This window comes from Sebastes umbrosus, chromosome 13, assembly GCF_015220745.1.
Source record: "Sebastes umbrosus isolate fSebUmb1 chromosome 13, fSebUmb1.pri, whole genome shotgun sequence".
In the NCBI taxonomy this organism is placed as follows: domain Eukaryota; kingdom Metazoa; phylum Chordata; class Actinopteri; order Perciformes; family Sebastidae; genus Sebastes; species Sebastes umbrosus.
Window position 1 is genome coordinate 4643387 of NC_051281.1, and position 13471 is coordinate 4656857.

The following is a 13471-nucleotide window of genomic DNA, read 5'->3' on the forward strand; positions in this document are numbered from 1 at the left end:
CTTCATTTGCATATTTAAACATAACATTTTAAGAAAACTAGTAATACAAAAAATAATTGTCTTAATATAAGTAATCAACTGTAGTGTCTCCCCTTAAATCTGAGGTCAAGTACTGCTGAAATAAAAACAATAGACCAATGTCTGACCCAGCAGACAATGAGTGCCGTCTTTCACTCAGAAGAAAGAAGATGCAGACTACATCAAAGCCTGAACTTTCATGACAAATTATGATGATCACAAGCTTACAGAAAAACCCAGAGGACCTTTTACTGAGATGAAAGCATCAGGCTTCACTGATAAAATACCACTCTCTGTAAATGTCAGAGCTTTCTGATATGTAAAAACATGTTCAGTGTCTAGACTTTATACTGTATTTACTTGTTTTTTAAGTGTGGCACCGCTCTGGTAAGTCACGTTATTTTATAAATGAGAATTTAAATAGTTCAACGTGTCAATAAATATAGATTACACAGTGTGACGAGAGGAGAGAGAGAGAGAGATACATTTAAGCCCTTTTCAACACAACTGACTCCCTTTGCTTCTCAGCTAGAGCTGGAACAGCAGCGCCACCCCAAGGCCGAAAAAATACAGACAGTGTGAAGAGATACGAGTAGATGACCAGGCACCACTTCTCTGTAGATCAGACTAAAGGGTGGGAGACAGAGGACCTGGGTTGTAAAGCAAAATGAAGCTGAAATGGAGAAGAGGGTCTTTAAGTAGAAAGAGAAAGATAGCATTTCCACATGTGAGGAAATAAATAGTATAAAAAAGACAGATTTTAATATAATAATCAATATATATTATATTTATAAAAAGAGAATCTTGCAAAATGTTTCCTAAACTGCTCAGATAATAATAAAGTGACGCAATGCACTGCTGTCAACATGCACCACATTTCTATATACAAGCATGTAGAACCACAACTTCTTACCTTAATTTTCAAATCCCAAGCAGAACACAACTTTCATCATCACGTATGGTGATTGAGGAAGTGGAAACCTTTACAGCATATGTGATATCAACACACCCACAAACAAAACGAGACCAGCTCTGAAATGTTCATAATGATCCTCTGGTTCGATAAAAGCAGGAAGTTAACAGAAAAGCTTCGCACCGAGTCGGCTGTCAACTATTGTTTTTACCTGCATCTGTGAATGGTTCATTTGAGGGATTGTCGCTGTTGTTGAATGATCTCGTCAGAGCTGCTGTCAGCGGTATGTACGACTCCAACATGATCTGTGTGTGGGATGCTAATTTATATATGTGCTCTCATATATGTTAAAGTTTATCACTTTTAATATCATTGAAATAACTACTTTTTATGATGTTTAATCTTAACTTATTAAAAGAGATAGATGAATATTAGGTGTTCAAATATTGCATAACATTACATACATTTTTGCCAAAGTAACTTTCACTTTTTCTTAAAAAAAACACATATGGGGAGAAATCTGGGGTTCACTGTTTTGATACTTGACAAATCTCCCTTTAGGGTACATTTTGAACAGATAAAAAAACGTGTGACTAATTTGCGATTAATCGCAATTTACTATGGACAATCGTGTGATTAATCATGATTAAATATTTGAATCAATTGACAGCCCTATTTGAAATTAGTGACGGACAACCTGCTCTACCAAATGCGTTTTTTTTATGATATATAGAATAATATCACAAAAGTTATATAGAATATACATGAACATTTTTTGGGGAAATATATCTAAATTCTAAAATGCTGAAATATGTTTTAAGTTTTCTAGTTTCTGCTCGTTTTTGTGTTTATGTCAAAGTGACACCAGAAGTAACTTTAGGCAATGACTTCAGGGGAAGGAAGATAGATTCTGTATATCTATATATATCACCTTCATATTACACCCACAGACACATGAACCTGGTGACCTCACTGAAGGAAATATGTTCTGTATGTTTCTGTATTGCTTATAGCGGATGTGTTTCTCTGTCCTCTCTTATCCATCACGTTTGTGTTCCTACAGATCAAATGGAGGATTCACCGTACACTTTTCGACCGGATAACGCTTCCCTCTCCTCCTCTGTTCTCTCGCTCTGCCCCACCGCCGCCACGCTCTTCTTCCTCCCCTCCGTCTACACACTCCTCTTCCTCACCGCTCTCCCGGGCAACGCGCTGTCTTTGTGGGTGTTCCTGCGGCGCATCGCCACCGTCTCCCCCATCCACGTTTATCTGTCCCACCTGAGCATCTCCAACCTGTTGCTGTCCCTCACCGCGCCCTTCCTCGCAGCCTACTACGCCCGGGGATCGGTCTGGACCCAGAGTTACGTCCCGTGTCAGATGGTCCTGCACGGCGTCACCCCGGTGCTCCACATCAACATCTACATAAGCATCATAATCCTCACTTGGGTGGCCCTCAGCCGCTTCGCGGCCCTCATCCAGCACACCCACGCCTCCAGGCCCAGCGGCTGCACGAAGCTGCTGCCGCACAGCTTCTTCACCCGCCTCACGACGACCTCCTTCGCCAGGAGGGTGTGTGCCGCAGTGTGGGTGGTGGCGGTAGGGGGCATTGTGCCGGTGACGGTTTACTACTCTGTGAACGAAGCTGTGAGCGCCAACGCTGTTTCGAAAGATGGAAGTGTGGCGGTGTGCTACAACTCTGCGGTGGAGATAGGAGGCAGTCTGTCTATGGCTTTCAACGTTCCCGTTATAACGCTGTTCTTTGTGTTTTACCTGCTGGTGCTGCTGTGCTACATGACGGTGTTGAGGCATATCAGACGCTCTCGTCACAACACGAGCGTCACCAACTCCCAGAGCCTGCTGGGTAGGGTGCTCCGAAACATCGTGGTCATCCAGGTGGCTATGAGTTATATCATACTCTAAAATAAAGACTTTATGTTTATTGTAACCATAATTAATTCCCATCTCTTGGGTCAAACATAAATCCATATCATAAAACCACTATCATCCATATTTCACTCTGATTTCCATATTAATAGCCAAGTCTTTTTTCACCAACTCCTCTCAGGTTGTTCTCTCAGTCTGTCTGCTGCCGTACCATATCTTCAAACCCATCTTCATTTCTCTGGCTTGTGATACACAGAGCCCCAACAACAACAACAACAACTGTCATCCACTCTCCACCTTCGTCGAGGTGACTAAATATTACCTTAAAGAGATAGTTCGGCTGTTTTGAAGTGGGGTTGTATGAGGTACTTATCCATAGTCAGTGTATTACCTACAGTAGATTACAGTCGGCACGCCCCCAGTTTGGAGAAACAGACATGAGTCCCAGCACAGCACAGAGAAATGCATTTCAGCCACCTAAAAGAAAAGCTCACCTAAAAATATCAATATCAGTTAAGTGTACGCTATATTTAGAATATTTTTGCTGGTTTACCTTGCAGTGAGACAGCTATACAGTTCATGTTTCCAACGGGGAACTTAGTACACTATGCTCTCGCCAAAGCAACCAAACTCCATTGAAAAAACCTGTAATTTTACCTCGCAGAACATGGGGGGGGGGTTGCTGGTCTACCGCTGCCCCGAACAGTTAGTTGGTTTGTGCTATTGTGTGACTTTGATGAATCTGAACTAACCAAAGTGACACAATAGCACAAACAAACTAACTGATCGAGGCAGCGGTAGACCAGCAACCTCCTGTTGTTCTGTGAGGTAAAATTACAGGTTTTTTCAATGGAGTCTGTCGGCTTTGATGAGAGCATAGATGGATCCAATGACTTCAGTTCCCCATCGGAAACATAGACTTTAAGCTGTCTCACACCACGGTAAACCAGCGAAAATACTCTAAATATAGCACACGCTTAAACGGATATTGATTTTTTGAGGTGAGCCTTTCTTTTAGGTGGCTAAAATACGTTTTGCTGTCGGCCGGTAACTTCTGTCTGCTTCTCCAAACTGGGGGCGTGCCGACTGTCATCTACACTGACTATGGATAAGTACTTCATACAACCCCACTTCAAAACACCCAAACTATCCCTTTAATGCAAATAAATATTAGTCTTTACTACCTTACTGATCTATAGCAGATTGCACGGCTACATAGAGCATATGGTGTGATGACGAGTTTCTCTCTTCTCCTCCTATAGGTGAAGAACTGCCTGCTGCTTCTGGCTGCATTGAGAGGTTCAACTGACCCTTTGATGTACTTCCTGTTAGACAAGACCTTCCGTCATCAAACCCGCAGACTTTTGAGGTGCAACCAGAACAACCCCGGAAGCAGAGAGATGTGTTCGGTTTCGGGAAGGGACAATCTGAATGCTGGAAAGTTGGAGGATGGAAATGTGGTCATGGCTACTGTGGATTCAAGTCAAGGAAGTATTTTGTAGCCGGCAAGTTTTTTCTTGTGAAAGAAACCTGATCAAAGAATGTATATTGTATAATAAGAAGTGAAAGTCAATTGATCGTTCCATTGCAATGTCAGCGCCCAGCAGCAGAGCTATGCCTCCGCCATTTTGGACTGAATGCAACTACCGGACGCCAGTAAAACGTCCGCCTACAAAGTGCTGTACAAAAGTAAAACTATTTCTATTTATCTATCTATCTATCTATCTATGTATCTATCTATCTATTTGATGTATCTATTGAAATGTCCTGTGGTGAACAATGAAAATATTATAAATATGCATACTATTATTACTATTTACTCACTCATTTCTTTATTAAACTTTTTACCCGGCCGCTTCCTAGAGGAGCAGAAAGTGAGCGATGGACATAAATTGAAGTTAGAAAAATCTGTGATATAATTTGCCTTTGAATAGATTTTATTGAGTGTGTTTGTGAGAGTCAAGGTGTGCGTGCACATGAGTTTGTGACGGGGGATCTCCGGCGAGAGAAAAAGTCATGCAATGCATCAAAAATCCAGAGCGCCTGGAGCACATTGGACAACACCAAGGTGCTAGCTGTTAAAACTAAACAAAACCGTCATCACAAACAAAGCATTATTTATTTAGCCTACATTTATTAATCAGAGCATTTGCGATAATCACTCAAACTCAGCAGGGGGAGGCGCGTAGAAGCGGTAGTGTATGTATTATTCTGGGGGGTCGCGACTCGAAAAGGTTGAGAACTACTGGTTTAGTGGATAATATAGCGATGTCACTCTCTTTCATAACACCCAAAAAAAAAAGAAAAAAAAAGATCTAATCTATGGGGAAAAAAAAGTGTCATTTTCAAGTTCACAAGAAAATGTTGGTGGAGGAGCCGTCATGTGCAACAGCAGGCTATAAATATTTGATATCTGTGTATCATAAACCTCGTTCAGTAATTGTGTATACATTATTGAAGAGGGATTAGAGAGTGGTGTTTGTGCAGAACGTGTGCGGGAGTGTATCGGGAGAGTTTTCAAGAAGACAATGTTCTGTGAAGTGTGGCCCCTGCAGATGTGTGTGTGTCCCCGCCCTGAGCTTTTCAGACTGAAGCAGACAGCCGAGAGAATCAGACACCCTCTAGTGTAACCCCCATACACACATATACACACACACACACTCACACACACAGGCCAGAGGAAAAACACGCAGCTCACATAAAGAAATGGAGCCAGGAGAGAAGGAATCCACACGGAGTAGGCAAGATGGCAGGAAGAGGAGAGAATAATAATGAGTGATGTGCTGAGCAATGGGCCACTGTCTGAGCATGATATACTGCAGCTGGAGGGATACCATCTACTAGAAAAGTGTCATCGTTGGGGTCAGAAGGAGGAGGACACAAACTCAGGCTTTTAAAAAATTAAATATAGAATCCTCGCACAATTCTTTTGCATTTATAATAGGGTGACCATATTTTTTAAACCGCTTTAATAACCCGCCTTAATATGATCTTTTATATCGGCATTTCAACTGTGTGCGACCAAAAATGTACTCTTGCAGAGTGTGCAGAGCTCAGCATTTTGATTGCTGGGTACTTCATGAAGGTAGGTGTCAGGCTCCTGCACCTTCGGCATGACTTGTCAAGTATTTAATAGTCTTATCAACATGAGAGTGGGCAAATATGCTGCTTTATGCAAATGTATGTATATATTTATTATTGGAAATCAATTAACAACACTAAACAATGACATATATTGTCCAGAAACCCTCACAGGTACTGCATTTAGCATAAAAAATATGCTCAAATAATATCATGGCAAACTGCAGCCCAACAGACAACAACAGCTGTCAGTGTGTCAGTGTGCTGACTTGACTATGACTTGCCCCAAACTGCATGTGATTATCATAAAGTGGGCATGTCTGTAAAGGGGAGACTCGTGGGTACCCATAGAACACATTTACATTCACATATCTTGAGGTCAGAGGTCAAGAGACCCCTTTGAAAATGGCCATGGCAGTTTTTCCTCGCCAAAATTTAGCACAAGTTTGGAGCGTTATTTAACCTCCTTGGTGACAAGCTAGTATGACATGGTTGGTACCAGTGGATTCATTAGGTTCTTTAGTTTCATATGATGCCAGTATCTTGAGCCCGCTAAAGAAAAAACTATAAATATATTTGCATGTTTACCCAAATTTAAATCTTTGTATCAGCAGCAGTGTCCCTTACTGCCTTATCTTTGATTGATATATCATTTTGGCATCTTTTTAGGTGAATATTATACTGTCACATCGTCACCTACCAAATTTAAATCATTTTCCCCCCAAACATGTTTTATTTTTACTCAAACTAGTATCTGCAGCAGAGCTTTCAGTTTCATCGACTCAAGGGTTCTTCTTTCATCTCAGTCATGACAGCTGGTTAGTCAGAGAACGCTGATTAGAGATATTTTAGTCACTTGAACTGTTAAAAAAGTGGCTACAAAAACAGGATCTAGGAAACATCTCATTGCTTTATGTGAAACTGTTTACTGTCCTTCACATGCTGCAAATTTATTGAGCAGTTCTAAAAAAAAAGAAGTGAGAAGTGTCTTTGCAGTGTGTTGGCAGGAAGGGCAGGTCTAATTTAAGTCACACTCACTTAACTTACTTGCTAATTGAAAGCATTTTTTCGCTCATTTGCTGAAACCAATTCCTTACTGAATGACTGTTATTTAAATAATTCCCCCAATTGTTCGGCTTCATTACAGATGCCAGCGGCCCGTATCAAACACTCGGTGTATTTGGTGCCTGTACTGTATACATGTGAGTGTGTCTGTGTGCATTCTTGCATTCATTTGTTGTTGTGAGAGAGGCAGGAGTCTCCCCCAGAGACGGCATTAGTTCCAGTGGTTGTCCGTTGTTGTCAAAGAGGCAAACACACACACACACACACACACACACACACACACACACACACACACACACACACACACACACACACACACACACACACACACACACACACACACACACACACACACTCTCAGGAGGAGGTGTGAGGCTGCTGACAAACAGCAAACAGCACTTTTAAAAGTTACCAGTCCATCAATGAAAAGTCCTTGATCCCAGCGTCTTATCAATGTTTCTATGACAACAATATCTCGACAACATATCACCACTCTAACAGCTGTCGTATTATAGACTGGCATCGCCCCCTTGTTCTTTGTCATTGATTTGGGCTATTATCTATTTGTTTGACATAGTTCTTTCACTATGAGCACCAATGAGCTTGTCACTGCTCAATCTGACAGGCGTACAGCTAGGAGGGCGATCCTCCACCTATGCCGATAAAAGCACAACGCTCACTAGCAACATTCAGCGTCTGGATGATCTGCTCCCACGAATGGGCTTTTCAGTCTTTGTTATGATAGCGTCTGTCTGACATACAAAGCTCAGGATGGACAGACAGTCAAAACAAGCTCATCCTCCATTTTCTACAGTGATGTCCCCCACACCAAAGTTTTCCTGAAAAGTTCAGAGATTTTCAACTAGAAGCGCTCAGAGCAGCTGCACAAAAAAGGCGAAGCGCTCAGAAAAAAAGATGTTGGGTGAAGCGCTTTTTCTTGAGGTGGCCAAATGTGGCTGCAGGCGCTTTCTCTGGCACTCAGAAAAAACCCGCTATGTGGACACAGGCCCTGACAATGCAGAAGGAAATCCTGTATGAAACTAACATGTCAGAGAAAATAAGCTCTACTCAACACGCCTATCTAAGAATCTAATTTTCTTCAAATGTTGCATCTGATTATAGTCGACTTAGACCAGACACTAAGACTTAGCGTCTTAGTGTCTGGTCTGATTGTTGTCAGTCCTCCTGTTCTCCAGCAGGTTTTGTCCAACTGAATGCATGCACTGCATATAGAATTATTAATGACACAGTACATGATGTGTAACAAAGGAATATCTGGCATTGGGAATCACGAATGACAAAAAGCACAACACGAAATCAGAGACGAAAAGTTGCGTCTGTCACTTTGTCTCTTTGACAGTTCGACAACTAGTCTGCAAAAACAACAACAACAGCTACAATTACATCACAACAAAAGCTGCCAGCACTGTGGAACACAAAAGGTGTAATTTTGCCATCAAACCTGGACAGCTAAGACACATTTAAAATGTGTATGTGTATAAATGTATGCAGATAGTTGTGCATGAGTGTGGCGTTCATATTTGCGAAGGTGCGTGTGTTACTATTGTGAAACCTCAATGTCATAATTTCGTGGTTGACACCTCAAGGCCCATCGGATGTCATTAAAGGAGCTATTAGATCTTCCATGCAGCCACCCATCATCACACAAACAGCACTAACAAGGCAGCTAATAGTCCTCCGTGTGTATCACAAAGAGGTCCGAGTGGACCGGAGGGCCGTTTTACCTTGTGAAAACAGCTGACATTCAAGTATTCAGTGGGGAGATGAGTCTTCCCTCCATCAATCTCACTTGTAGCTATTCATATGTTGAATGTGGCATTTGCTGTGTGGAGGGACTGACATGTGAGACAAACACAGACAATTCCTTCAGTTCTGTCTGTTTTCCAGATTTGTAGATGATCAGGCTTCAGTACAAAAGACTAGAGGGGATATTCACAACATGTCTTAAAGTACCTACAGTAAATAAGATCTGATGCTGTGGGTGTATTGACACGTGTTGCACATGTCTGCAAAGCAACGGAGCGCAAAAGAAAGTGTTTTCTGCTGCTGACCCTGAATATTAGTTGAAGATGAGACACTTTTTCAAGTTTTAAAGGTGCTAAATTTGAAATTCAAAGCACATCTATGATTGAGGGATTGCCTCCGCAGGGCTCTCAACATGGCGACGGCTCACAGCTAACGGTGCTAACAGCAGTCGTGCCTAGAAGGTAGCACGCAAGTTAGGCATTGACCTCTAATGGTTAAGGTTCGGATAGGTCGTCAGGCAGCGAGTCTCACAAGAGCTTTTTGCAAGTTTTTGCACGTAGTCACAATTTTCAGGTTACCTTCTAGACACGACCGCTAACAGCACAAACAGTGTAAACAACAGCAACAGTGTTAACCTGATGGGAGAACCGGAAGGTGAGCTCTACACTAACGTGACAACACTGTTGGTCGGGACGGCATTATCACCTCTAACCGCCGTTTGAGCGCAGTGCAGAGCGGCTGCTGTGAGATAGCCAGTGGGGCACGCACACTGGGACTCACATGCACTAACATGCATGTGCGGCCAGACCAGACCAGGCGGCAGCGAAGCCGGATCTGGGTCTGTCTGCGGCGGACTGATCGCTGCCGGAGGCTACTGATACTGTTACATAACCAGTTAAAAGTTCCTGTATCTTTAAGAACATAAGGACAAATGCAATTTGACTGTTTAGCATCTAAAAAAAGAGGTGCGAATCCTTAAATATCCCCCGAGGACCACATTCTGCATTTTCATGCACAATAAGCCAAAGGAAGCAGCTATTTGCGACGCTAATTAAAAACTAAAACAGACCATAACATAAAGACAACTACCCTAGCATTGATGTCTCTCAGATGAGGTATCAGAATTACACTTCCTGATATTTAACAGATGTAATCTGACCAACAGCAGTTTATTAAATTGCAACACGTAGGCACAGGCACAACTTTAACCGCAGCGTAAAGAGAAGTTCTCTTTAACATGACAAGCAGAAAATGCCACAAGAAGGCATGAATGCTGACGTTTGTGCAAAGTTTCAGTGTTCCTGCAGAGACACTATGTTATATTCTAGGAAGCCAAACTAAAAAATTCACAGAGGTAAAGCCTGCTGTTCCTTCTGACAGGAGATCCCTTCACCTTAGTATACCTGGAGAAAAAAGAAATACTATTGTTGTACGGTAAGGTATGGCTCCGCGCCAGCGTGATGCTCTGTTCATTTATGTTTACATCAAACATTCTGCCGTGTTTATGGATTCCTCAACACGACGTCGGGATCTGTGCGTTGCAGATCAAACATACAGCATCACTTGAACTTCAAAAACAGAACGCTATAGCCCACTATAGCACAAACACTGGATGAGTGAGCGGGAAAAGAAAGTTCACTGGTGCTGGCGCTCAAACTTGTGCATTAAAAACTGAGCCAGATAAACTAATTCCATCAGTTTGCGGTGCATTTGCATGAACACCGTCTGCAGCGACGAGAGGGCCAAAGGCAAACGCACAGATCCACAGAAATAGACACACAAACACAAACACAGCGGTGCTGCTGTCACCGGTGGAGGTCTGTGGTGAAGTGAGGAAGAAGATAAACACCGAGACATCATGGTGATTTATGAACATCAGGATTTAAAACGAATTCAGTGACTTTCATGCGTGGAAAGATGTGGCACATTCGAGCTGATCCATATTCAACAAGGACATCTTTGTTACCTCCGCCAAGGAGGTTATGTTTTTGGTTGTTTGTTCGTCTGTTTGTCCGTTTATCAGCAGGATTACGGACAAACTTACAGCCTGATCTTCATGAAACATGGTGGAAGGGTGTAGCATGGGCCAAGGAAGTATCACTGGGCGGATACATGCATTGTTATCATACGGCCTTTGCGGAGGTCTGCCCTCTCCGAGTGCCCTTCTAGTTGTGTATGCGTGCATGTAGAGTTTCGTATGTGTCCCCGTCTCTTGTAAAGGGCATAAATCTCGGGCAGTACATCTGATAAACTAGAGACAGGAGCCCCCACAGTCACTGGTAAATGGTGATAATAGAAGTGAACCAATGTCAAAGCTGCATTTGTACAAATGTTCATGTTCTATTCATCATATATTCCTACAGTTTACTGTATATTACCCAAAACTAGAGCTGATTCAATACAGCGTACAATCGTATATCAAATTCACGCCATTGACAGATCACCATAGAAAATAGTGTCTAGCTTTAAACCATTATTGAAATAGTCTCAATGTAATACTGACGCCTTTATATGACCTACATGAGCAAACAAGACCATCAACGAGAAGATTGGCTATTTCTATATAGTTATTCTTAATGCTCGTCATCGTTGCCACCGGGTCGGGTTCCACGCAAAATCAGAGGAAATCATGCAGGTTCACCAGAAACTCCTTCAGCTCAGACTCCAACGGGGCCTCCGGCAGCGACCAGCCTGCCGCAGACAGACACAGATCCAATTTTTCCGCCCTCTCCGACCTGCAGTCGGAGCTCTGGCAGGAGGTGAAGAGCTCTGCGCCCGGCAGCAGAGGCTCTTTCTCCGCCAGTCCCCACTGGGAGCCAACACTGACACCATCTGCTGGAGACCAAGGCCCGCTGAAGAGAAGGGAGGCACGAGAGAACCAGAACCGCTGGGCAGACTGTCAGACCCTGCTGCAGTAAAATGAGCTTATAATAATAATCAAAATATTTGCTGATTCATTTTATGTCATCCGACTGACTAATCAACTGACCGATGATGACTTTTTTTTTTTTTTTACCATATAAGGAAATCAGCCAAGAACCACAGTGACACGGGTAAAGTATTTCTCTAAATGGTCAAACTAATGCATCTGCTGGCAGGTATAACGAAACCTACTGGAAGTATAGGCTCCAAATGTTCTTATTCTTGCTGAGACGTGAGAAATATACGTTGTCAGAGACTGAATGTGTGGCTGAAATGCTTCTTACATCTCTGGGGAGTGTACCAGGAGGAAGTGTGATTCTTCATTCTGAGTCAGTGTCCTGTGTGAAAAGTGCTCTCTGTGGGCCTCATGTTAACAGTATGACACACACACACACACACACACACACACACACACACACACGTACACACACACAATGTGACACTTAAGTCTTTGACAGGAAGATTCCGCGACAGAGTCACATTATTAATCAACTTACTGACAGCAAAGTGTACAACGTACTGCCCACGGGGCTAAAAATTGGTTGACATGTGGAGGCTGCTGCTGTGACTCTTTAGCAGAAGGCATGTCTGTGTTTTGTTAACATGGAAGGAAAATGCTCCTTTTTTTTACATTCACGGTATTCCTCAATCATTTATCCCAATCTGTATCATTAGAGAAATTAAGTCTAGAGCGGAAGGCTTTAGGCTTAAAATATTTACACGCGATTAATCGCAAATTAATTGCACATTTTAATCTGTTCAAAATGTACCTTAACCCCCTGAGGTCGACGCTGTCCTATAGGACAGAAAATTACACGAGTTACTATTTTTAGTATATCTCCAGAACGCTGCGCTGTAGAGACTTACTTTAACTTGCAGCTGCTTTGTCACCACTGCAGCTTTTCGAATGCATAGTGTCGATCGTATTCCTTTCAGACGGTTTGTAATCCAGTTTGGAACAACAGTGTTTTTTCAGAGACTTCATAAGTGAAAGTCTTCTGTGAACTAACTTTTTGTAGAAAATGAACAGAAAAACATAAATCATTTTAATGATTTATACATTCATGTGACATCACTGCAGCCTACATAATCTGATAGCCCAGTTTATCCTGAAAAAAAAAAGATGTGTTTGTCATGATTGTGCATTATAGTGACCAAAAAGAGCAAAAAATGGCTTAGCCCCCAGAGGGTTAAAGGGAGATTTGTCAAGTATTTAATACTCTTATCAACAAGGAAGTGGGCAAATGTGATCGCTTTATGCAAATGTATGTATATATTTATTATTGGAAATCAATTAACAACACAAATCAATGACAAATATTGTCCGGAATTATTCAGAGTTCGGTTGTACTTGGCTCCACCCTCTCGTGTCACTTCTGATTGCAAAAAAACAAGATGGTGACGGCCAAAATGGTTTCAAAACGGCAGTCCACAAACCAGTGGTGGACGTCATGGTGACTAAGTCCACTTCTTATATATAGTCTGTGACTAAAACACACATACTGTAGGTGTTAACCGGCTGTATCGCCTTGTGTCCCGCTGAACTTACCGGCTGGCTATCGCTCACACGTAGACAAAGAGCCTAAGCCAGTGATTCAGCAGGGATCCGGTGTGGGAGAGCAGCCGACTGAAGACAGAGAGAGATAGCGCTGTATAGACTACGATGACTAATACCTGAACACAATGCTGAGGGGCAGAGACAGTAACCCACGAGCCGAGAGCCGACTGCGGCCATAGAATATGCATTACGAGTCTCTTGGAAAAGGCAATAAAACACATATAAAATGAAGTACTGCAATCGAGATCTGTGAATATCACATA

General features: G+C 42.4%; 2 protein-coding genes across 17 annotated transcripts in view; one reads left to right on the forward strand and one right to left on the reverse strand.

Moving 5' to 3' along the window:
- The window catches only part of caska (calcium/calmodulin-dependent serine protein kinase a), a 141351-nt gene that overhangs the window by 55505 nt on the left and 72375 nt on the right, over positions 1-13471 (reverse strand). The gene's annotated exons all lie outside the window — the stretch shown is intronic.
- LOC119500843 (probable G-protein coupled receptor 82) lies at positions 183-4334 on the forward strand. 3 transcript variants are annotated; one of them, XM_037790802.1, is made up of 4 exons: positions 183-1214; positions 1995-2824; positions 2997-3122; positions 4078-4334. In XM_037790802.1, exons 2-4 carry the CDS (start codon positions 2000-2002, stop codon positions 4315-4317), a joined length of 1191 nt encoding a protein of 396 aa, XP_037646730.1. In that variant the 5' UTR covers positions 183-1214; positions 1995-1999; the 3' UTR covers positions 4318-4334. The 3 variants fall into 3 exon arrangements, with proteins under 3 accessions (XP_037646730.1, XP_037646731.1, XP_037646729.1); XM_037790803.1 differs by lacking the exon at positions 183-1214 and having other exon boundaries at positions 1737-2824; positions 4148-4325; XM_037790801.1 differs by lacking the exon at positions 183-1214 and having other exon boundaries at positions 1739-2824.